Here is a 25,383-nt window from a genome sequence, read left to right on the forward strand (position 1 = left end):
TACAAAAGTCATGAAACTTTTGTATAAGAGACAGTCAATGTACCTCACGCTTGAAATAATAAGAAGCTGAGGTGATGGTTTTTATGGAAAAAGTGGAAATTCACATCCAACCTTATTTGGTTTGTGAGGCACTGCTTTGTTTCCTTAAAGAAACTCCTTTTAAGAAGAGTATTCTTTGAGTATTGTAATACACATTGAAGGTTGCAAAAATGAACATTGGATTTCCTTGCATATCCTATAAGAAGAAAATAAGTTGTTTTAATATATTATACAATTTTGCATAGAGGCATATACATTTGCAAGTAAAAAGTAAAACAACTGAGTCAATAAATTGTTATACTTTATTTATGTGTAGACTCATCAGGCTTTTATTAACTCTTTATTTTCAGGTTTTAATACAACAATATAAGAAGGTGGTTGGGTTTTTTTGTCCTTTCTTTTTTTTTTTTTTTTCTCCAACAAAGGGGATCTTCCTTTCTAAATATTAGAGTATTGAAGGTCACTTTTTTTTTTTTTTTGGTGGTGGTCTTTTCCTTTTTAGATGGCTTTCTGTTGTTTCTCTTCAGAGTCAAATATATGATTTCAGTACTAACAGAACTACAAACTTAGCAAGATCAGATTGTATCCATCCCAGCTTTTAATTTTGTGGATGAAGAGTTTGAATGTTTTGATAACAACAGAGAAGTATTTGAGGCTTTTTGTTGTTCTTTTTTTAAAAAAAAATTGAACAAATAACAGATCTTCTGCTTTAAATAAAATTGAAATTCCTGTTGTAATTCATGTGCATTCATTTTCTTTATATTAGGACTCCTTGATCCTTGAGAAGTCCCAAAATTGGAGTTCCCAGAAAATGGACCATATTTTGATTTGTTGCGTTTGTCTTGGAGATAACAGTGAAGATGCTGATGAAATAATCCAGTGTGACAACTGTGGAATAACAGTGCATGAAGGTAATACAATTCCTTCATTGTTAATGCATGAGGAAAGCATAAGCTTTACTTCTATTAAAATTTTTACTTGCTTCAAAAAAAAACTAAGCCTTTGAACTCTGGTGAGTAATTTTTTGTAGTGCCACATGGATTCTTTGTAGTATTGCATTCATCTATTTTAGGAAAGCTAATACAAGAAAGTACAGGATAGGTCATGGTTTACGTGTACCTGTGAAATTGATGACATTTTGCTAATGCTTCTGACTATAGATTGTATTTTCGAGACTTTAGGATTTAATATCAGATGAAATTTTGTCTTGTCTATTTCAGTATGCAAATTTGATTGCATGATTGGGTGGAAGATAGTGAGAATAGGAGAGTTTATAGGAGAAAGGGACTTTTGCTTGTATTTTTGCTGTACTAAAAAGGCAGAGAGATGAGAAAAGAATTGAATGTGGTATTTAACAGCTAGCCTGGGCCTCTAATTTTTAATGGCAATTTTAAAGTTAAAACATACTTAAATTGTTGATTTACTAATTGCTTTGACATCTAGTAGATGTTTATATTAAGTGTAGGAGGTCTTTCTTACAGTGTATTGGGGAGGATTCAAGAAAAATGATCTGATATTTTCTGTGAATACTGTTCTGAAGTAATAACTTGGTTGCAATTTTCTGTAATTTGTTGACATACTGGTAAGTTAAAAGATGATCTCAAAAGATGAGAAAAATAGGTTTCTATAGTCAAGTTTTCACTGTTTTTTTTTTTTTTTTTAAAGGAGCACTTCCTGGGTGATCATGAGATTAGTGTGTGGAACTTTAATGGCCCTTACAAGAATGATGAGACTGTATTGTTTTTGCTCTTTATCTACTTGATCTTCCATCCTCAAGAGAAAAATAGAGATAGACATACATATTTTGTTGAAATTTAAATTCTATATTCTTGACAACTTAGTTTTCTTTTTAATGAAAACTTTTTATTATTTCTGCTATCCTGTACTATTCTCTTTTTAAATAAGATAGGCTACTTAAATCCTTGAAGTTAAAAGAAGGTAGACTTTCATTCTTTAAAGGCATGAATGATATTTGTATAATGTATGTAGTTTATGCCCTTTTAACATTGGTTGGAGTTGTTCATTGGTGCATGACTTTTCATGTAGGAAATGCTTTTCCTTATCTGCTGCTCCACTTTTGTTTTCACAAATTTAAAAATGGTTTCAAAGCAATATTTTTCATATACTCATCTGTGGTTCAGTTCCTTGTTTAATGCCAATTAGGAAATGGCAGGTGGAATTCCATCCTCGTTTTTAGATGCCTACTGCTCAGTATTGAGATGCACTGTAACTCTTAAATTCCTTCACAGTCCAGATCTCCCTTCACTCTTGCTCCATGTAGTTTGACTTTTCTAGCACAGCTAGCTTTCCTCTGTGCATACTGCTCATTACATGTGCGCCTGAGTAATTGGTACAAGTACTTTAACCACTAGATGTAGTATTTGCCTGCTCAGTAATGATTGGCATTCCTTTTGATTTGCTCTCTTGCATTAATTGCACGATGTCTTCAATAGGAAGGAAGAGTGATAACTCATGTGGGAGTAACTTCATCAGAGCTCTGGAGAAACATTATTATTTGGCCAAGATGTATAGGGAGATTATAGTTTGGACATAAAATTGTGGGTGCCTAGTGAACTCTTTGTTTGCCTTACTGACAGATGTTGAGATTGCTAGAAATTTATTTCCTTTTAGGGCAACCCTGTGTGTGGTGTTCGTATCATATATGTGGCCTGCGTGACTCATCCTAAAACTACTTTTCTGTGCAGACAGCTTGTAAAAACTCTCACCTTTGAAGAGCAAATGACATTTTTTTTCTAGTCAGGAGTCTGTAACTACCCCATAACCTACGCAAGCAGCATACATGTGCATACTAATACCCAGTCTTATACTTGACATTTTTATGTCTAAAAGAAATCTTAAGTTCAGTCTGTAAATTATAGTGTTCATCAACTACATTTGTTCTCAATTCACATATTAATCCTTTTTTCTTAAGGGGAAAAAAAGCAGCTTATATTGCTAGGAAAAAAAAAAGTTTGAATTTGTAGTTGGACAGTTGCTTGTATATTTACTTCAGTGTGCAAATAATTATCATTTCTTTTTACAAAAAAAAAAAATCATCTTCAGGCAGTAATCTGTCACTTTGGATAAATGCTTTTGTGGTAAGATCTTGTAATAGCAGGACACCCCTAACTATGATGTCAGTTATTGTGACATATTGATTGCATATTTTTTGATTGCATAAGATATGACATAACTGTAGATAGTATGCTTGCCAGCTATTTCCCTTGTGTTATTTGCTGGGAATTAAATAAGAAAGAGAAGTTCCACTTTTTTCTAGCTGTTACTTTTCCATCCCCTCTGGTGTTTTTTTTTTTTTTGTTTTTTTTTTTACATTTGCATACTGGATATGGTGGGAAATAAAGCTTAACTTGCTAAAAGCAGCAGTGTAGTCTACATGTGCTTTAATTTTGATGCTTACCTTGGTCTTCTTATGTCTGGTGTAAACATTCATTTTTGTCTTGTTATGTACTCTAGTACTTTCCCTTAACTAAATAAAAATAGTCTTGTAGATTTATTGTGCATGGGTAATATCTTTATTCTAAACTTCTGAAACAGTTAAGGATTGAATGTAATGTATTTCAAATATTGTTATCTGTCAGCATTTATTTTTGGAAACCTACAGTTTGCCTAAGTTCATGCTTTCATAAGCTTTATAATTAGATCAGGATTTGAAATATACGTGGCTGTTGTTAGCATATGCAGACGTTCAGTTTGGCAAAAAATTATCCTTGGAGAGGATTAGTTCTCTCTTCCCTTTTCCCTCAGTGGCATACATTTCAGAACACTTGTTTTAATGCTAGCATTTTAAAGTGTTTGTAATTTCATTTTAATGATAATGCATAAAAATAAGCTAATGGCAGTATACGGTGGACTTAAATTCAGGAAATAAAGTTAGTTTTTTGTATGAAATTACATTCAGTAGACAACTGCAGTCATAATACGTAGATTCAGTTTGTGGAAGCGTAAATGCTAGGAGAATTTCAACTTCTTGACTTTCATGTATTTAAATTCATGGGCTTTGCTCTCGTATAGCTTTATTGTTTAGTGCAAGAAGCATTCAAGGAAATAGCAGACAGAGTGACAGAATAATAAGGAATACAGAAACGTGGACACATCATGAGCACTGATTGAGAAGAGGCTCTCATAGTCCAAAACTAGATTCCAGGTGCAGTAACTCCAATAACTGAAACCTATCGTTTTCAATACAAGAATTATCTTCTTCTTGTTAGCCTTTCAATCCTAAGGTAGTCACACCACCTAAGCAACTGTGCTGCATTGAGAAAGAACCTGGAAGATTACCTCCTAATGTTGCTTGTGAGATAGAGTGGTAGTGAGCTGTTACATTGCTTTCTGTTTCAAAAACCACGATTCCCAACAGTTAGTACAGGAGGGTCAGCTAGAACAGCTTTGTCATGCTTATCATAGTAATTGTTTAAAAAAAGTTTGGAAAGATTTGTCCAGCAGCTGTTTCATGTCTGTATGCCTATGCATTTTAGAGACATAAAAGTAGCACTGAGAACCTTAGTTAAAAGAACAATTTCGTTTTTCAGGCACTGGAGAGGAAGGCACATGATAATAACTTGAGCCACTGTACACCTCAAAGTTTTAAGGATCCTAAAATGAAATAGTTAGATAATTAATTGTCTGAGGTAGAAGAATAGTACTTTGGTAAAATAAGAAAATGCATCTGTTTTTAAAGACTGAACTTACAATCTCTGTATTGTAACTTTTTAGACAACCTTGGGGAAAAAAACTGCATTTAATTTTTTTAATGAAATGCTTTCTGTACTGTCTGATTTAATATACAAACTGTGTTTTAGGTCTGTAGTAGAAAACACTTTATTTTTCAACGTAAAAAATGATGTATGTCTTTTAGGATGGTTGTTAAACTGTTATTTGAAATTAATTGACAGCCATTAAAAGTGTGGCATAGTTTAGGACTGCAAATCCACCTTTTTCATCAGCGTTAATTGATGAATCCTGTTTAGTATATTTGCTTGTTTGTATGTACTTGATAAATTGTACACAGTTTGTGTGCATATAACATTCCATTAACTGTTTTGAAAAAGTAATATTAATCTGATCAATTTAGGCTTTCAGTTCACAGTTACTATTACAACTAATGATAGCAAGAGGAAAATATGAACTCAATATATTGAGAAACTTTGAGAAATGTTTTTTGAAAATGTTGTTGTTACTCAGCAGCTTTCTTTACCTTTGACAGAGTTTGTAGCTGTTGGACTTTTACTTAGACTGAAAATGAGAGTTTTAGCCCAGTCCATACATTTCTACAGTAGGGTTTTGTGCTTTTATCTTCTTATGTCAACTGAAGTAAAACTGAGAGGATTTGTTGTGTGTCTTGTTTAAAAAATAAAAAATGTTGTTACAGCTCTTCCTGTACATTTGACATCTTGATGCCAAATAACATCATTAGTGTTTTGTGTAGTATTTACTTTATTTACCAGCCAGTAGCATTCTTGCTGGATTTCCTTTCCTTCAACTCTTCTAGACAAGATTGTTTTGGTGTGTTTGTCGCATGCTGTGATTTAACTCAGGCAGCTTCGGACCACACAGCTGTTTGCTCACTCCACCTCTCTTTCCTGAAGGAATGATTGAGAGAATTAGAAAATAAATGAATACAAAGTTAAAACATGTGGATTGTGATAAAGATGATTTAGTAGGATAGAAAACGTAGGGAAATTAATACTGATAAAAGAATACAGAAAGGAGTGATGCACAGTGCAATTCCTTGCCACCAACTGATGATGCCCAGCCAGCCTCCAAGCAGCAGCAGTAGCCCGCCCTGGCCATCCCTTCCTCCAGTTTTATTGCTGAGCATGATGTTATATGGTATAGGACATATTGACTGACATATACTGACCTGTTAAAGATCTTGAAGTCTTTAAAGCTATCACTAAGACAGTTGTATGAATTAGGAAAAAATACTTGAGTTATAAATCCTCATGAGAAAATGACCTAGATTTGTGGTGTTACAGAAAAGACAATTTTGATGTCAATGTACGTGATAAGGGTGGAAATAATTACAGCTAATGCGTGTAGAAGTTTTCTAGGAAAAAGGAAGAAAACATTAGCTATAAATGAATTATAAGTGTAACTAGTAAATCCTTCAGAGTGAAGATATGACACCATTGTAATTTTAGTAGACTGATGACGATTTGTTTGGAAAAGCAAATCTAATTACACTTGATTGTAGAAGAGTCAGTGTTTGGAAGAAACTAATCTTATTTTGCTGTATTGACTGATGACAGTATTTTTCCTCCTATGGTGTTATGTAATTTTTAGTAAAATTATTTAGGGAAATGTTTTTTTTTTTTTTTTTTTTTTTTTTTTTTTTTTTTTTTTAAGTCTGCAGACTTCTTAAAAAGTAAATTTTTCATCACCTATATGATATCAGTGGGCTATGTGTTTGTACATTAATGTAATTGTTTAAAAGGTGTTTTGCTGGCAGTTATTCAACATTGTGGCATTACAATTAAAAAAAAAAAAAAAGGGCTATCTACAATGCTCCTTAAAGCTACTGGGATGCTAAAGAAATTCGAATCAGTTTATAAGTGAGCTAGATGGTATTTTGTATACCTAATGCAACTTGTCTGTGGATGCATTTCTGAGCATTATTTATCTCTTGATTCTGGAATACTACTTCTTATTTAAAACAAAAACAAAAACAGAACATACTTTTGTCTTAGTTTAATATTTATTGATGAACGCCATGCTGTAATGGGGGACTGTATTTCTTAAATGGTACCTATATTGTTTCTGATTACTTTCTGAATATAGTTTCAAATTATTATCTCTGTTGCTGTCATAAAGGGGGTTAGAGCACTGTTGCTGTTTTACTACAATCAGTAGAGAACCAAACTAATAAATTACATTTCTATTTAATTATAAAATTAAAGGATTTAACTGCTCTGCAAGCAAAATTGCTACTTGATCTCTCTTATCTGGAAAACAACTGAATTTAATCTTTCAGTAAGGTCTCTGCTTTGATGTTGACAGTGAATTTTTTTTTTTTTTTTTTTTTTTTTTTTGCACTGAGCAGCAGATAAATATTCAGTGTGGCATATGCAGAAGTATAGTTTTTTGATGATAAACTTTGAGTTTTCTTTGTCATTTAGAGCAGTAGTCATACCTCTCTTACTCTTGTCCAAATTTGTCCAAAATTGAAGTAACAAGCTTCTAAATCATTTTGAAGAAAAATTTTCCTGACCTCATGGCTATTAAGCATGAAGTGACACCTCAAAAACATAAAAACACACTGACTATACCAAAAAAAGAATTGAGACACAATGAATTTAATCATAATTTAAAACCAGCTAAAAACAGTGATGATGATTGATAAATATATAAAAATGTTTTTAAGTGGTCTGTCAAAACTCAATCTGTGCTTGTCAAATAATACTTTGATTTTAAAGTTACAAAAGGTCTTAGATTTATGTTTCAGGGGTTTTAAGAATACGTTTGGTTTTTCTTAATGTGTACGTTCTCTTGCTGAATTGGATATTGAATGTGAAGTGGAAAAGTGGAATGGATATTTGTTGTCTGCATACTGCTGGCATGATCAACTCATTTAAAAAAAAAAAAAAGACAACAAAAATGTTTAATTGAGAGTAGTGGGAGGGAGAAAGATAGGAACGTCTTGAACCTTAGACATGCCCTCAAACCTTTAACTCAATGATACACATGGATTCATCACATGCTGCTAGTATTATTGGAGAATTTTAGAAACCGTGTTATAGTTTGGTAAGACTGTTAATTCAACTGAAAGTAGAGTTTCCAGGCTGCACGAGAAGACGTATAGATAAGCAGAAGCTCTAGAATTGCCACAGTGGAGGAAAGATGTATAAAAGATCTTACAGGATATTAAATAAGCTGAGAATTGTCTAAAGACACTAAGGAATAGCATATTTCAGTATTTTATAGAATTTCTTAAATTTTTCCTTAGATGTTATATTTAATCTGAAATATATGTATTTAATTGAAAAAAATGCTTTGTTTCTTGCTCAGTGTCTCTGGGTTCATTTAAGTCTAAGTTTATTACTTCATAATGAATAGACTGAAAGAACAGGGTAAAGTAAACCTTCTCATTTTTTTTATTGCAATCTAAGACATTCCCATATACTATATCAAGTTTTAGAATTAGATCCTCTGTAAAAATAGAAATTTTGCATTAAAGTTACTCTTGCAGAAATATTGGATGCTTTCTTGGGATTTTCATTGTCATTAAGCTGCGTGTGTGTATATTTCCTGTTGAAAATCATAACTAAGAACTGTATGCCTACTTGTCTTTCCTTATATTTTCTTCCATTTTTTTTTTATGTGTGAAGGTTGCTATGGTGTTGATGGAGAGAGTGATTCTATCATGAGCTCAGCTTCAGAAAATTCCACTGAACCCTGGTTTTGTGATGCATGCAAATGTGGTGTCACACCTAGTTGTGAACTGTGTCCTAACCAAGATGGAATCTTCAAGGAGACAGATGCAGGCAGGTAAGGCTGAAGAAACTGCCATTTTAAATTGATATCAGCTTAAATTTAAAGATGGGATTTTGCCCTAGTCTATTCCTATAGGCAATAGGGTCATAAATTAAGCTTTAGTATTCTTTTTCTCAGTTCATTTTAGAGTGGGATGCTCACTGGATAGGCAGTCACTCAATCTTTTTTTTTTTTTTGCACACCTAATGTTCTAATATTCAGTTGGGAAGATGTTGTCTTAACTTGAATTTGAGCATGATGGTTTATTGATGTATAAGCAACAGATGTTTCTAAGTAAAGCAATAAATCACTACTTCAGGAAGTGATAATACTTGTTACCCAACATGAAATCACCATGTATTGTATGTGTAGAGATGTCTTACTGGATAGAGTAGATCTTTCTCATGCAATATCTTCCATTTCTTTATATTTAAAAAATAAACTAATATGTGAGTGTTAATGGTAACTTATTTTCTGCAATAAAGAAGGGAGCAGATTTATCAATTATCAAGTCTGTTTTTTGGCTAACGTTAATGAATATAATATTATTTAGATCACAGCAATTAAGTTATTTTTCCATACACTTTACAATTATGTAAATTGTAGGTTTGCAGTGACATATAAAACTTTCAGGTGCTTGATATGTAGGATTGCAAAAGTCTGCAGATGTCTTACTGACGATTGTGGATGAACTGGAAAAAATTCAGTTATTCAGTATTAGTACAAATGTTTTAAAATTCAGACCTTTCCTATTATTCAGTGTGAACCAGTAGATGCATTATCATTTACGTGAAGCAATATATTATGGTACAACGTATTTGGAAGTAGCAAATAGTGAAGTATAACCATATCCTTGGTCTTTTTCCATCTACTGGCTTGTAATGGTCTTCACAGTTTACTGTTTTTTGTACTTAAATACCAGGAGTCATGTTTAGATGACTGTAACTGTCTTGTAATATAAGCCAAAACATTTTTTTTGCCCATTCATGTCTTACACAAACTTGTACTATTGCTGACACTGTAATGGACAAATCCTCTCCTCATTAAAAGATCAGCAGAGCTCTGGATGGTATTTTGGAAAGCTTTGTTTAACATCATCTTTGGAGAGCAACTACCTTCCTGTATTGGATATACATTGAGCTCAGCTTCTCAATTTGTAGCTGAGATGTGTTTTACAGATATACTTGTTAAATCTTTTCCTCAATTCATGTCTTCTACATACATCCTATGCGGGGGAGCACTGAAAATACAAGAAAATGTACTGTTAGTGGGGGGAATTTATATAAATGAGTCAAGATTTGCAGTGAGTAATTTTGACAGTGTATTTGAACTTGTGCTTGTTTTAAAGTATTTTTGGAGTTCCAGTCCTCAATTTCTGATTAGTCCATCTTTCTTATATGTAGGATGCTCCAGAAGTAATGTCTCATATTACATGGAAATTACAACAGATACAAAGAACATAGTAACACTAATTGATAGAGAAAATTCTCAGCTACAAAACAGTATTTTTAGTATAGTCACCACCTTTAGCTATGCATTTCGTCCAACGAAGCAACAAAGACCAGCCTGCACGCTGAACTTGTAAAATTCTGTACCAGTGGAGGTGGCCCACTGTTGTCACTGCTGAAACACCATCCACTGCCTCACTGTGGATACTCTAGTATCCACGTATGGTCTCCACAAACGTTAAGCAGGCATTGATGTATAATGGGTGCCATTCCTTCCGCGTGGAGAACTTCAGTAATGCACCTTAGCCTCCAGTGCCTGTCAGACTGCCCCTCTACTGCCATCTGTTGCACAACATAAAGTGTAACAATGTATTCGCCAAAAGGTTCGGGTTCTATTGCCATACTGCCACCATCCACCTCTGATATTGCGGGCCAACGTAATAAAATAGGAGGTATTACTTTTGGAGCAGCTCTAGTGTAACTGTTACAATAACTGTTACAAGTTTAAACAACTTTTGCTTCTCTGTTCTTTCATAGTGTTACTGTGTGGACAAAATGTTACTAGAGACTGAAATCAGTTGTCTAACAACTTGGTAGTACTAGAATTAATATCATTTGGCAATATCTGTTTCAGTTTTTTTTCTCCTGCATTTTTTAAGGTACTTTAATTACTATCTATGTAATTTCTCATATAATTGTAATATAAATTACACAGCATTTTAAACATTATTGCTTGAAATTTCTTAGAAAATGGCAGCATGTTTTTGATTGACGTAGAAGTGTTTTATCTGTGATTCTGATACTTTGTGCAAAAGCACATACCTGCTTGGTTGACTGTGGACAGTAAAGTGTCAATTTATTATTCCTGCTATTTATTTTTGTGTTTGGATAACATGATACATTGTCATGAGTAAGTAGAGGTTTACTCTCCCAGGTGGGTAGGTTCATATACTAGAAAAAAAACAATGCCAGCCAATATAAATAATACTGTTCTCTCTTTTTTCTATTGCTTATTAATAAATTTGAAACCTTTAGGGAGTGGGACAATGCAAGATATGGATGTATGCTATGTCCATTGCTATGTTTCTTTATATGCATCATTGGCTGGAAATTGCAGTAAAGTGCAAACAAACCTATTCAGTTTCCCTTCATAATCAAGTTAGAATTATTTTTTTGTTCCTACATGAATCATTAGAATAATTAGATGCTTAGTTTCTCACAGAAGCCTTTTCACATTAACCTCTCAGTTTCATGAACATAAATGTGAATTTATGAAATTTTATTTCTCAAAATGCTATTAACCAAGAATATGAATTCTGTCCTTGTTATGGTGTAGAGTTTTTCTTCTTCCCTAATCAACATCTGTCATCATTGCTCTAAGCAAAATGGATGGTAAAGTAACAAGGAAGATTATTCTTCTTTGATTACCCAATTTGTCTTAATTACAATCTTCTAAAACATGTGCAGCTAAACAAATGAGCAGGAAAATATGTAGAACTGGTATTAAAAGCAACTGAAATTGCTTTTGCTGAGAACTTGACTGATTTCTTTATGTTTTTTAATAAAGATTCAGGTCTGAGTTCTCATAAAGGTTACTAAAGAAATGAGGCAGTTGTGTGCCAATCACACCAAAATGGCAGTTTACATCTCTAATACTGTAATACTTGGGTGATGTGTACTAAAACATTTTGAGAAGGTCAGTATGAAGTAAGTAGCCAGCTATTGGATTTACCATAGATAAACTCCTACCATGTGCAGCAGCATTTAATACACCACTGGAGCATGAAAAAACTATGCAAGTTAAATTGAGAAGCAGATGCTTGCAGAAGATGTATATCTTTGTACTGAACTTTGGAGGGTAAGTTTTAAGGCAACCAGTATCCTAAGCTTACTATCAAAATCTTCAACCACAGCCTTGTGTGTTTTTTTTTTTTTTTTTAAAGAATAGTAATTGTATGTGTAACTTCCTTTTATGCAAATTAATTTAAAGCATCTTAAGTCAATGAAGGTATGTAGAAAAGAAGCCTCACAGAATTTACCAGACTTTCATTAATATCTGAGTGATCTCTGTATTTCAAGGTTACGAATCTTATTCTGCATGTGGCATTTTTTGAGGGCAAAATTAAAAAGTAGTATCTTGATTTCTTTGTGAAAAGAATAGTTGTGTGTTCATGAAGATATTTCTTTTTGTAATATTTATTTAAATACAAAATCGTGGATGTGTACTCTTTTTGTAAAGTATATCAAGTGACTGTAGTGGTTTAGGCCATGCTCTAGCCAGTTCTGGATAAGTTAAGGAAGGGCAGAGTGAGAATCATAGTCTATACTTCTTGAACTTCAGTAGGCTTTGGGCTTTGACCACTGTCCTGGACAGCCTATTTCCAGGGCCCAACCATCCTAATACCCAAGCTGATGCTGCTCCATGCCATTCTTTGGGTCCTGTCTCTAGAGAGAAGAGATCAGTACCTATACCTCTGCTCTCCTTGCATGGAAGCTGTAGGGTCCCATGAGGTTTCCCCTCCGTCTGCTTTAGGATGAACAATCCAAGTCACCTCAGCTGCTCCTTATGGGACTTTCCCTGTAGACCCTTCACCATCTTTGTAGCCCTCATTTGGATACTTTCAAATTTTATATCTTTGTGGCACCCAAACCTGAACACAATTACTCAAGCTGTGGCTGCTCAGAGCAGACTGGTATAATCCCTTCCCTTTATTGGCTGTCAGGGCCAGGCCTGATGCACCCTAGGGTATGGTTGATCCTTTTGACTGCCATATGGTACCAGATACTCCATTGCTTTCCAGATGGGATCCACTTGAGGGTGCTGAGGGAGCTGGCAGAGTTAATTGACAAGCCACTTTTCACCATTCATCATTGGTTCTGGTCAATGGGAGAGGTCCCAGAGGATTGGAGGCTTGCCAGTGTGACTGCCATCTACAAGAAGGGTCATAAGGAGGATCCAGAGAACTGCAGGCCTAGTCAGGCTAATCTTCGTGCCAGGGAATGTTATGAAACAAATCATCTTTAGTGAGATCACTTGGCATGTGCAGGACAGTGGGAGGGATCAAAGACAAAGTAATGCAGCTACTGCATCTAAATTTATATTTCATTTCATTCACCCCCTCCATCAGAAGAAGGGTGGCCAGCAGGGACGGGGAGGTGATTGTCCCCGTCTGGAGTACTTTGTCCAGGTCTGGAGCCCCCAGTACAAGAAAGACAGGGAGCTGTTGGAGAGGGTCCAGAGGAGAGCCACAAAGATTATCAGGGGACTGGAGCACCTCCCCTGTGAAGCCAAGCTGAGGGAGCTGGGCTTGTTCAGCCTGGAGAAAAGAAGGCTGCGGGGTGACCTCGCTTCAGCCTTTCAGTACCTGAAGGGAGCCTATAAACAGTAGGGGAATCAACTCTTTGAAAGGGTAGATAACTGCAGGACAAGGGGAAATGGTTTTAAGTTGAGGGTGGGGAGATTTAGGTTGGATGTCAGGGGGAAGTTCTTTACTATGAGAGTGGTGAGGTGCTGGAACAGGCTGCCCAGAGAGGTTGTGGATGCCCCATCCCTGGAGGTGTTCAAGGCCAGATTGGATGGGGCCCTGGGCAGCCTTGTCTGGTATTAAATGGGGAGGTTTGTGGCCCTGCATGTGGCAGGGGGGTTGGAGATTCACGACTCTTGAGGTCCCTTCCAACCCTGGCCATTATGTGATTCTGTGATGTTTTTTGGAGTCTTGTGGAATACAACAGAATGAACTGATTGGTGCTAGGGCTTTTAGATTTACTAAGCAGTTCCTTAGAATGAAATGAGTTAATGACTTGTAGGTAGTTTTTACTGTTACAGGAATTTTTCTCTTACTACCTGTATAAATTTGTACCTCCAGCTTCACTTCCACCATCTCACCCTATCGGTCTGTCTAGGCTTTGTAGATAATGTCAAAATCTTAATATACTTTTCCTGCAGCATAAACAGTGATGTGAAACACTACTTAAGAACCATCAGAATGGATTCTGATGGTAACCTTCTTGTTGATCCAGACAAGCAAAGCAATCACAGTTGTACCAAAAACTGTTGCTCCTATTCATTTTTAGCTTTTAAATTCCAAATCCACATTCCCTCCTTGCTTCTAATTTTCATTTAGATCCTCTTTTTCTAGTATCTGTATCGTTTACACAGTACTTAAAAATCTGCAGATGGTGAGCGTAATGTGGGAACAAACTATTTATAACAGTAACCTAAATTTATTTGCTGTTTTAGGTGGGTCCATATTGTTTGTGCCCTCTACGTTCCAGGAGTGGCATTTGGAGATATTGACAAATTGCGGCCGGTAACGCTTACAGAAATGAATTATTCAAAGTATGGTGCCAAGGTAAGTTAAGAAGATCCATATCAGTAGCTTTATACCAGCTATATACCAGTAGCTTTATTTCATATTTTTACGTCGAAATAACGTGTCTTTTCAATCTTATTTTGTGTTTATAGCAGTGAGATTTAAGAAGGAAAATGTGATAAAATTCATGTTTCTTGTAACTTTGCTCATTCCTCCTCTTTTTTTTCTTATAGCTGTTTTTTTTCCTTATTGTTATTCTTTGTAATTTCTGTCACTCTTTGTCTGTTTCCCTTTTTTTTTTTTTTTTTTTACACAGGTGTCAGTTACCTTCTTTTAAAGTCAGTTAGTGGCAGATAGCCTAAATGTGAATGGAGAGAGAAGAGGATTTATGGGATGTGAAATGAAGGAAAGGAAATTGAGGTGGAGGATTTGAGGATTAAGAAAGATACAGATGTATATTCAGTAAGAACTACTTTAAGTTCTTTGTAATCATAAACTAGAATGCATAGGGTTGCTAGAAAGCAATATTAACCTCCTTCCACCACCAGCATGAAAACAACATAAGAGTACGGGACTCTAAACCTGAATGGAAAATTGTTTCTAATATTAAAATGCTTTTTTACATGTGAATATGCTCAGTTGTGGTCGAATGTGGTCATACACAAAACATACAGAAAATCATTGTAAAGGGCAAAGGCCAACACTAATTTGCTTAATATTGTTGCTGTAGCCCTGGAGACATTGCAGAGAATCTATATCTTCTGGGTTAATGTAAGGAAAGACAGCTGTGCTACTGCTTCTCTAATGCTTAATTTATGCATTGTAAATTTCCTAGGGTGTCAGTTTGTCAAGCTGAATACTAAATTAGAATACGTAATAACTGTTTAAAAATATAGAAACTTTAAAAGATAAGTTAAAGCACTTCGGGCTGTGTGTTACTTCTTTGTATTAGGAGCACAGTCAACATGAGTCCACTGGGGTATTTAGCATTGCTTAGAAATATTTGCTAGCTTGTTTGCCCCTTTTTTTTTTCTTTCCTTACAGAGTCTTACATCCTTATTGTTGCAATGAATCATATGTTTTCTTTTTATTGGCATTATAGAAGCAAGGTTTACTCTGAGTAAGATGATGAACTGCACATATGAGGATTCATTACTCTCACAAAGCTGTAAACTCTCCCTGTTTGCTAAATCAAGTGTGGAAGTTACAGCTTAGTTAGCTAAATTTCCCCCTGGAGTATCGGTTTAAAATAATAATCTCTGATTCAATTAGTTTCTTTTCTGTTATGTGTTATTTTACAGATAGAGTGCCTTTTTAAGGAAATGTATGCAGTGTCTCGAGAATCTTCTGTCATTGAATTTCATTTGCAGTTCCTTTCTGTTGTTGTTTAACTATCTGCATGGAGATAATTTCTGTAGGTGATACACAGCTTTGCTTCATACTCAGCATATGAGAGATTAAGAAATACATGGCTGTATAATTTTAAGTCATCTTTACGCACTGGATAGCAGTATTACTCCCATTTGCTTATTCCTGCTTAGACACTGCTTTAGTTTGCTGGAACAGCTATTCAGGTTGAATTTGTGGTGACTCAGACCAAGGAACTAATGTGGCTGAAAAATAAGTTTATATTTATATTGAAATTTACGTTTCTGTGTTACATTTTCATCCATTGTCACGCACTGGCTCCTCATTCATAGCTTATCAAAAGAAAGTTATGTGGTTATCTATGGCTTTCAGTCATCCAGAGGATGTAAGTTCATCCCATATGTTCTGCAGATTGTTTAAGCATTTTATCATTGCTTGTTGAAAATGAGGTCAGTTGTTGAGGTTTGGTATGTTTTATGTTAGCAACACACTTGGTTCCTGTATGGCACTGGAGTAAACTTACAACCTGTTTGATATTTCTATGTAAGAAGTAAACAATGAAATATTAAGCAAAATGCACCTGCAGTACTTACTGTGACATTTTTCTGCCCTTTCTTATTCAGGAATGCAGTTTTTGTGAAGATCCTCGTTTTGCCAGAACTGGAGTATGTATCAGTTGTGATGCTGGGATGTGCAGAGCTTATTTCCATGTGACCTGTGCTCAGAAGGAAGGCCTACTCTCAGAAGCAGCTGCAGAAGAGGTAGTTCTGGTGTACCTATGGAAAAGATACAATCAAAGGGTTGCATGAAAAGCCTGTGAGGAAAACCTGAAATGCTGCCCTTTTTATTCACTATTTCAGAGTCAAGTGGTAGGCCAAGCAAAACTATCCAGAGAGGGCTCTTTGTGAAATTCTCCAACTCTGACCATCTTTTGAAAAGATACAGTAAAAGGAATAGAGAATGTTATACAAATTGTGTAGATAAATGAGAGATGAACTCTAAATCTATTTATTGAACTTCACCTGGATTGACACTTCACAGTGTAGTATAGTATTCTGTGTTTCATAGACTGTACAACAGTCTCAAGAGTCTTAAGACATTTAACTGCATTGCTATTTTTTGTGCGTTTCTTCCAGTGTTTCTTTCAAATTGTGTATGACTTTCCTTGTAGAAAGGAATTCAATCCATTGCAAACATGTATAACTTACTGATAAATTTTTAATCCATGCTCTTACAAGTCATTCTCCTTTTAACATAATTAAAACAATCCTGATTGCCAAACTTCATTCTGATTTTTATCATTTTGATTAAGATTGCTATGTTCACATTTGCACAATTTAACAACTTATTGCTTTAGGAGGTATGAGAGGCAATGCACTTATAAGCACTACCTGCACTATTGACACTAAAGCTTTTGTTTATGAAAAAACAAACGACTTAATGGTGACTCTTAAAGGGATGACAAAATTGTGTGTATCTGTGAGATTGATACGTAGGAAGATTGCAGTTACCTCAGTGTTCCTTTCCCTAATAAATTATATTAAACATTGATTCTTCAAAAGCTATGTGAATTTTTTCTGGGCATATATATTTTCTTGTCTTTTCACCATTAAATTTTTTTTACGCATTTTCTGTAACTAAAATATTTTTAATCAAGACCTCAAAAAAATCTCATTCGAGGGAGCTGCTAATGTTTTAGAGTAAGTTGTTCTCACTCTGAGAATCTAAATCAAAATAAGTATTTGTAAGGAAAACCTGTACTGACTTTATTATTCTGCGTGTTGTAGGTGGAGTGAAGGAAAGTTTGATAGACTGATTATTTTGTAAGATTTTTATTACCTAATGTGGGAAGACTGCTTCAAGTTTTTTCTTAATCTTTGTATTTATTATGATGTTCCAGCAGTTTTGATAATATGCTGGCAATGAAATGTACTTCTCAAAGTGAATATCCTCTTGGCTCAGACATTTGCAAACTACTTGCAGTGTTTGCATATGCTAAAAGTTGCTATAAACTTTCAGCTATGATAATATGCAAATCTGGTGGAACTAAGTAGTAGAAATTGGAACAAAAAATAATTTGAGTGATTAATAATCAGACTGAAATCACTGAAAAATCATTTGAGGAAATGAAATACATTGACTTTGATATTATTCAGTTGTCAGTCCCTTGCAGAATTTTATGCAAAAGATGACACAGTGAAGTAGTGAGAAGTTAGCTGTAAATGTTATATGCGAAATGCATTTGCATTTTTTCTGCAATTTTTTTTCTTGGATGAGAAAATAGTGCAGAAATGAAGCAGCACTGAGCTAACTGCTTAACTCAATGCATTTAAAAATGTTCAGGGTCATGCAGTGAAAATGATGGAAAGCCCCTTTTTATGGTAAATTATATCAACATGACAAAATTGATTTAGAAACGTGCATACTTGAAAAAAAGAAAGTCTATTTGAACACATGATGCAATATTTGTGCTTTTTAGAGCCTTTTGACATTGTATATCTTATATTTTTGTTCCTTCTCCTTTGTTTTCTCTGAAACAGGATATAGCTGATCCTTTTTTTGCTTATTGTAAACAGCATGCGGACAGGTTAGACAGAAAATGGAAACGGAAAAACTACTTGGCATTACAGTCTTACTGTAAAATGTCCTTGCAGGAAAGAGAAAAACAGCTCTCACCAGAAGCTCAGGTATTATATTTCTTACACAAATGTGTTTGCATCAATCATCCATGCTAAACAAGAAAGAAAGGAAGAGAATGGGTAATTGCTATTGTTGTAGGGGAATTAAATGTGAAATGTATTGATGGCACATAGTTCACATATCAGTGAATTATATATAGGTTTGGGCTTCTGAGAACTATTCTCAATCAACTTATTGTCAGATTGGAATCTATCTTTGAAAAAGAATCTTGAAAAATTGTATTTGTTTGCGCTAAGATGGTAATTACATTTTCATTGTGATTCGTAGATTTTTTTTTAATGCTTTTTTCTAGAGCTAGACAAGAAAAAGATAAATTTCTGTATCATTATTCAGTGAAAATCTACTTTTGTTTTCTGTCCTAATATTTTGAAATTAGCTGAAGAGTTTAGCTAGCCTAAAAATTTTCCTTGCTAGATCACTTTTTCACTTATTGTAGGGCTTACTGGAATTTTATGTGTAGGTATTTTGTTTTGTTTTATATGTATTAAGTATTTCATCTGTACTACTGAGTAGGAGATACCTGAAAGGCAATATCTGTATTCCTGTCTACTGACTGAACCATACAGAACTGTTATTCCATAAGTTTAGCTGATATATGATGATATAAAAATATCAGTACTTCCAAGCGAATCTGTGTACCTGAGTTTGTTTAAATGTGTGTAGCTAATTTTTTCCTTTATCTGAGAAATTTGTGGGCTACTTGACTTTCACTACTAAGGCTGCACTGAATTCTGTGAACAAATAGTAGCTATGAAGAAAAGCAGCTTGTCATTTGAAGGAATTGTGCCTAATTTGTTGTTGGCCTTGGCAGATGCTTCGTAAATAATGGAAGAGTGAAATTATGGAGAGAAACTTTTTCTGAACGTAGAACTGTGGTATAATAACCAGAAAATAAATTTTCATATGATCAAAATCTTTATTTAAAAAAAAAAAAAAATTAAAATATATAAATATATATATATTTCTAGTTCTTCGAGGATATTTAAATAGGCAAAGAAAACTTAAATTTAAAATGATCCATGCATTTGAGAATGAATATGAGCAAGCACTGTCACAGAAGAATTTTGAATAAAATATTTCTGCGAGGCATTGAGCCTTGGTGTGACATGATTGAAAACAAGCTACATAAACGTGTAGTGCTCTCAGGTCTCAATTATATGAAATATCACTATGTACTGGAAACATCATTCTGCCGGATAGTATGCATATCACTGTGGTAGGTATTGGTTGTGCAAAATTAGTGTGGGTCCAGCAGGGCTCACACTTGCTCTATTTTTTTAGGCTTTTGGTTAGAGCTCAACATTTGTTGTATGGTGCTGCTAATACTAGTAAGTTCCCTGCATTTTTTTTCTCTTCCTGCTCTTTCCTCCAAAGCAAGACTCCATGAGTATGGAATTTTTATGAAATAATTGTTTGAGTGATTCCTATGCATTTTTAGAACTCCAAAGATTTCTTAATACATACCAGAAATGTTTGATTGGGGTGTTGACACAAAGTACATATAAAATCGTATCTTGCATGTGCGTACATACGTACATATGCATATACACACATAATAAAAACTTATTTCCATGGGGGTTTTAAAGCTTAAGTAAGGTTTCCAAATATTAATAAATGAGTATGAAGTTGTACAAATAAGTTGTGTGTTGCTGTGAAAATATATTTTTGAGGCACATTTCAAGAGGAGAAGGTGGTGCTTGATGCTTTCTAACCGTGACAAGAGTAGCTGAGCTGATGGTTTGGCAAGTCCTGTGTTCCAAAAGAAGGAAAATCCTTAGAAAGAATATAGGTTATATAACTGTCTAGAACTACTGTTAATTGCTGGAAAATATTATATGTTGAAATACTTCCTTTATATCAATAAAGGAAGTGTGCACTACTTGAGTAAAGTACGTAATTCAAAATTACTTAAATCCATTCTTACAGTTAAGAATTTTGTTTAAACTAGTCAGTCTGATCTATCAGCTATTTCTGGAATTGGGCTCTGACAATACAGTTGTATTGTCAGAATACATTAAATGACCTCAAGACTTTCCAAACCAAGCACATTATCAAATAAAGAAGCATCAAGACCAAGCCATCCTTGTTTGTTCTGGTGAAGAATAAAGCAGGGTGGTAAATGCTTGCTGCTTTTGTTCAAGATAAAAGCCTTTGGGCTTAAAACTGGCCTACAAGGCATGTTTCTCATGTTTCTTGGTCATTAATGTTCGAGACCTAGTAAGGTAATATATTAAACTGCATCTTTAACAATACCTTAAGCAATGTTGTTTATAATCAAAGATGTTTCTTACCCATGGCATATATATAAATGCAAACTTTTTTGCTTTTGTCTCAGGAGTATTTCATACCATACGGTGGGGTAGTAAGATTGGGTTAGCTGCTTCTTTATGCTGGCAAATGAACAACTTCTAAGTCATAGTCAGCTGAAGTTTTGCCTCTAAAGGTTTGTATATTGATGTCATTTTCTGCCAGACTTGCTGCTGCATAGAGTTCCCACAAGACAATTTTTTCCAACTGTCAGCAACAACTTGATTGATCTGGGTCTTATCTCCCAGATGGTCACAAATATACAGATGTCATCAACAACATGTATTGTGAGCTTCTGCTGATTTCAGTTCCCTTTGGGCTGAGACTTTGGCACATTATAATAAACTAGTTTAACATTGTAAAGAGAGAGGGCATTGAAAAAGGAATTCCTACAAAAGAATGTCATGTGGCAAAAATACTGTTCACCAAATTTTACTGCTCGCATAGATCTCAGAGTCACAAAGTTTGGAAGGGACCTCTGGAGATCATCTAGTCCAACTAACCCGCTAAAGCAGGTTCCTTACAGTAGGTTGCACAGAAAAGCGTCCAGGTGGGTTGTGAATACTTTAAGCCATGGACGTACTTTAAGTCCACAGCCTCCCTGGGCATCTTGTTCTATTGTTGTCACTCTCAAAGTAAATAAGTTCTTTCTTATGCTCATATGGAGCTTCCTGTGTTCCAGTTTGTGCCCATTGCCTTTTGTTCTGTTCCTGGGCACTGCTGAAAAGCGGCTGGCTCCATCCTCTTGGCACCCATCCAGTAGATATTTGTAAGTGTTGGTGAGATCTCCCTTCTGTCTTCTCCGTACTGAACAGTTGGAGGTCTCTCAGCCTTTCCTCATAAGGGAGATGCTCCAGATGCCTAATCATCCTTCTAGTCTTCTGTTGAGCTCTCTAGAAGTTTCCTGCCTTTCTTGAAGTGAGGATCTCAGAAACATACACAAGTCTTCATATGTGGCTTCGCTACAGCAGAGTAGAGGGGAGGATCAACTCTCTTGACCTGATGGCCATACTTAATGTACTTCTGGCAGGTCAGCCAAGGTTTTTCCCCAGTGAGTTTTCATGGTTCCATCAGATTATCATTTTTGGATTGTCTGAAAGCCAGCAATAATTCATGTTAATGAAGTAACCTCATTAAGGAATCAGTGAAATCCTCTAAAACCTAGTGAAAGGATAATGCTATTGAAATATACTTTTTGAAGTAAAATCAAATGTTTGTTAGTGTATTTCTTGAGTCAAAATGTTGTAATTAAAACAGTATTTATTAGATTCTTCAGCTTTTAAACTGAAAATAAGATGCAGTCTCTTTCAGAAACTTTGGAGCTCAAAAATGATTTTGAATTGTTCCCTTAAATTATTAATTCATGGAAGTTTTTGTTGTAGGCTCGAATCAATGCCAGACTACAGCAGTATCGTGCCAAGGCAGAGCTGGCTCGTACCACCAGGCCACAGGCCTGGGTTCCCAGGGAGAAGCTACCACGACCACTCACTAGCAGTGCTTCAGCCATTCGCAAGCTTATGCGCAAAGCTGAATTAATGGGAATTAGTACAGACATTTTTCCAGTTGATACTTCAGATACTAGTTCCAGTGTTGATGGAAGAAGAAAACATAAACAACCAGCCCTCACTGCTGATTTTGTCAATTACTACCTTGGTAAGGATCAAAATCGCATATTCTTCTCAGAGAAAAATAATCATTTTGCTGTATTTGTACTTTTTTTCTTGTATTTCTTTGTTAATAGCCAAATAGAAATTATTTTTTCATTTTTTTTGTCAGAAACCTTATTGCCCAGTATACAGAATGTTGATGATTTTTCTTTTTGAAGAATTTTGGGAAAAGAAAAACATCTTTCAAACACAGGCAGTAGTATCTATTTTAAGAAGGGATTGGAAGCTTAGGTGCCTTTATTATCTTTTTTATGCTTTTCTTAGTGTGGAATGGCATGGTTTTGACGTTGACTATCCTGTGGATTAGCTGATCAGAGATCACTGTTTAAATAACTATACTAGGTTATTATGCAGCAAAAAGTAAATGTTAAGAATGTTCATTCTGCTAAGGCTGTGTAATAAACCTATAACTGTGCTTTTTTTTTTTTTTAATGGTTTTATGCTCTTTGTTGCTCCACTTTTACAGTGTGTAGAACTTGAAAATATAGCCAAGGCTAGAAAATAAAGAAATTTTCTTTTAAATAGAGAGAAATATGCGCATGATTCAAATCCAGGAGAATATGGCTGAGCAGAGGAATATCAAGGACAAATTAGAAAATGAGCAAGAAAAGCTTCATGTGGAGTATAATAAGGTGAGGAAAAAAGGATAATAAACCATTGTACTGTTTAATATTGCTACTATTAACTTTGATAGCATTTCACTTCTCTAACAAAATGACTTAGAAAGAGAAATAGATAATATCCAGTTTTTAAGGAAAAGTAATATTTTAAAATATTCTTTTTTAAATTTTCAGTTGTTATTGGTCCCCTATCTCAGTATACCAGCAGAGTCAACACTGCCTGTGCGCTGATTCTTTAACTGTCCCCACAAATTGCTCCAGTAACAAATCACAGACAGAGCCCTCTTGTAAGAGCAGTCTTAAGGCTGTTCATGTTTTTGTTCTTCATATGCATTTCATTTGAGACTTTGAGACAACACATTTACAGTCCTTTTCCCCCTAAATTTCTAACATAGCAGTTGTGCATTTAAAAAAAAAATAATAATAATGTTTTAATTACATATTTTACTCAATAAATACTATTTCTGTAACATTTAAATATTTTAAATAGATCGCAGGAATGCTTTTGTAACAGATGACATTACAATTCTTGCTCCATTCAGTATTGTACCAACTGGTGATTACTGGTAACAAAAGATAGTGTTGTCATTATCTCTTAAACTGGTAGCTATGTGTTTTAAACAAGAACGTATGTAAATGAAGCAGCAGGCTCATATGAATTGCTGAGTTTGAAGGGAAAGGGAGACTGGAAGAGGGAGGCTTTTATCCACATGAATAGGTTGTATATGCTGTGTGGTTACTTCCTGAAAAACGTATCCCTTTTTTTCCTCTTTGCATCCTTTTAATAAATTGTTTCTCCAGTAGAGTGAGTGAAAGTTCTTCGGTATGGTAATTTAGAACATTTTCATTTTAAGTTGCTGAAGGATCACAGTGATCTCAGCTATTTTGACATGCATTCCATTTATTTTTTTTTTTAATGTTCCAATAAGGTAATGCACCTTTGATAGGTAAGAAGTTAAAGAAATTTTATTAAATATACCTTAATGATTTCTTTCCTGTTGTTCTTTCCTTTAACCGCTCAGCTTTGTGAATCTTTGGAAGAGCTACAAAATATGAATGGAAAACTACGAAATGAAGGGCAAGGCATTTGGGCTCTGCTGGGTAGAATCATTGGACAGGTTGGTTTCATTTTGTTTTTATAGTTCACAGGTGGACCCAGTTTTTCAAGAATGAACTTTTTTGGTTCTGCATGTCACTTTTATGGCCAAATAAATTGATTTGATCAGACCTAGGCTTCACTCTCTGGATAATGTTTCCTGATTGAAATGTATAGACTTCTGCAAACCACTTACTGGAAATCTGTAGTTTAATTATGTTGTAATAGCGATCTTGTTTACAGAATTCTTCTGTTTGTTAGAACTGATTGACCTGTCATCTTTGAGAAACTGAACATGAAACACAAGTTAATCCTACCATTTTTGTCTCAATGTTGTCTTTATTTACTGCAGGCTTCAAATGTTATGAGAACTTGGTGGCTTATATAAGATGCACTATGTACATGATGTTTTTCCAAGTGGACAGAGTAGAGTATTTGGTAAAATGAATATAAAAAGTAGGAGAACAGATTTTAATTACTTCCTGTTGCCAATAGTTATCTTTTTTTCCCTTTGATATATATGGAGAAAAGAGAGAACTGTAGATTCTTACAGTATTTATGTGTTTGATATCAAAAATATTAAATGACAGACATTTTAGCTTTCAGAGAGAGGTTGAAATGATTTCCTTTTACAATTTTAAAAAAGACTGAGTAAATTGTTTATTTTGAAAATGTAGACATAATTTTGTGATGACTTTGGCTACTGCTTACTTTGTGGTGCTGTTCAGAAAATGAAACTTAGCCTTTGTTTGTGGAGCTATAGTTCATACTATGTTGGATGTTCTTTTTTTCTTGTTCTTTTTGGTCAGCCTATTGCTCCTACTTCTGAAAAAAAATACTTCAAGCAATGCATTGCATTGCGTCTTTTAGATAAGGATTTTTTATCTCCTTTTTAAGACGGGTTTGAAAAAAGTATTCACAAATATATTTCCTGGTGCAAATATTACCAAAAAAAAAAAAAAAAGTAGAACTCATTTGCACAGCTTGCATGACTTTTTTTCCAGTTGGTTGAACAGATGCAGACCCATGGGGCTGCTGAGAAATGACTTTGATAGATGGCTGCTGTCTGGGAAGCCAGCGTACTGCAGATTACTAGAAATCCGAAGAGAATCTTGTCTGCTTTGTGGAAGGCTTGGTCCAATAAGATAATTTTTTTAATTAACCTATTGAGCATCAATGTAGTAGGAATGTTGGGTGAAAAGCAAACTGTCTTACCATTATTCTGTCAGTTTTGTGAATTTTGCTTTACTTATTTCCACTTAGTAGACCTATACATATTTGTCCTTCCTTCTGTCTTAAAGCTTGAAATGATTTTTTAAGTGGTAGTAGTTCATT

At 34.6% G+C, this 25,383-nt stretch overlaps 1 protein-coding gene across 1 annotated transcript in view; it reads left to right on the plus strand.

Annotated features, from left to right (window-relative positions):
• Nucleotides 1–25,383, plus strand: part of PHF14 (PHD finger protein 14) — a 174,235-nt gene that overhangs the window by 34,859 nt on the left and 113,993 nt on the right. The window contains exons 5-12 of the mRNA XM_085226963.1: nucleotides 806–950; nucleotides 8,385–8,544; nucleotides 14,218–14,329; nucleotides 16,282–16,419; nucleotides 18,199–18,345; nucleotides 22,048–22,318; nucleotides 22,858–22,964; nucleotides 23,975–24,070. Of these exons, the coding sequence (XP_085083089.1) occupies nucleotides 806–950; nucleotides 8,385–8,544; nucleotides 14,218–14,329; nucleotides 16,282–16,419; nucleotides 18,199–18,345; nucleotides 22,048–22,318; nucleotides 22,858–22,964; nucleotides 23,975–24,070 (1,176 nt within the window). The remainder of the gene's footprint in view (nucleotides 1–805; nucleotides 951–8,384; nucleotides 8,545–14,217; nucleotides 14,330–16,281; nucleotides 16,420–18,198; nucleotides 18,346–22,047; nucleotides 22,319–22,857; nucleotides 22,965–23,974; nucleotides 24,071–25,383) is intronic.

This window comes from Meleagris gallopavo, chromosome 6, assembly GCF_905368555.1.
Source record: "Meleagris gallopavo chromosome 6, MGAL_WU_HG_1.1, whole genome shotgun sequence".
NCBI classification, from domain to species: domain Eukaryota; kingdom Metazoa; phylum Chordata; class Aves; order Galliformes; family Phasianidae; genus Meleagris; species Meleagris gallopavo.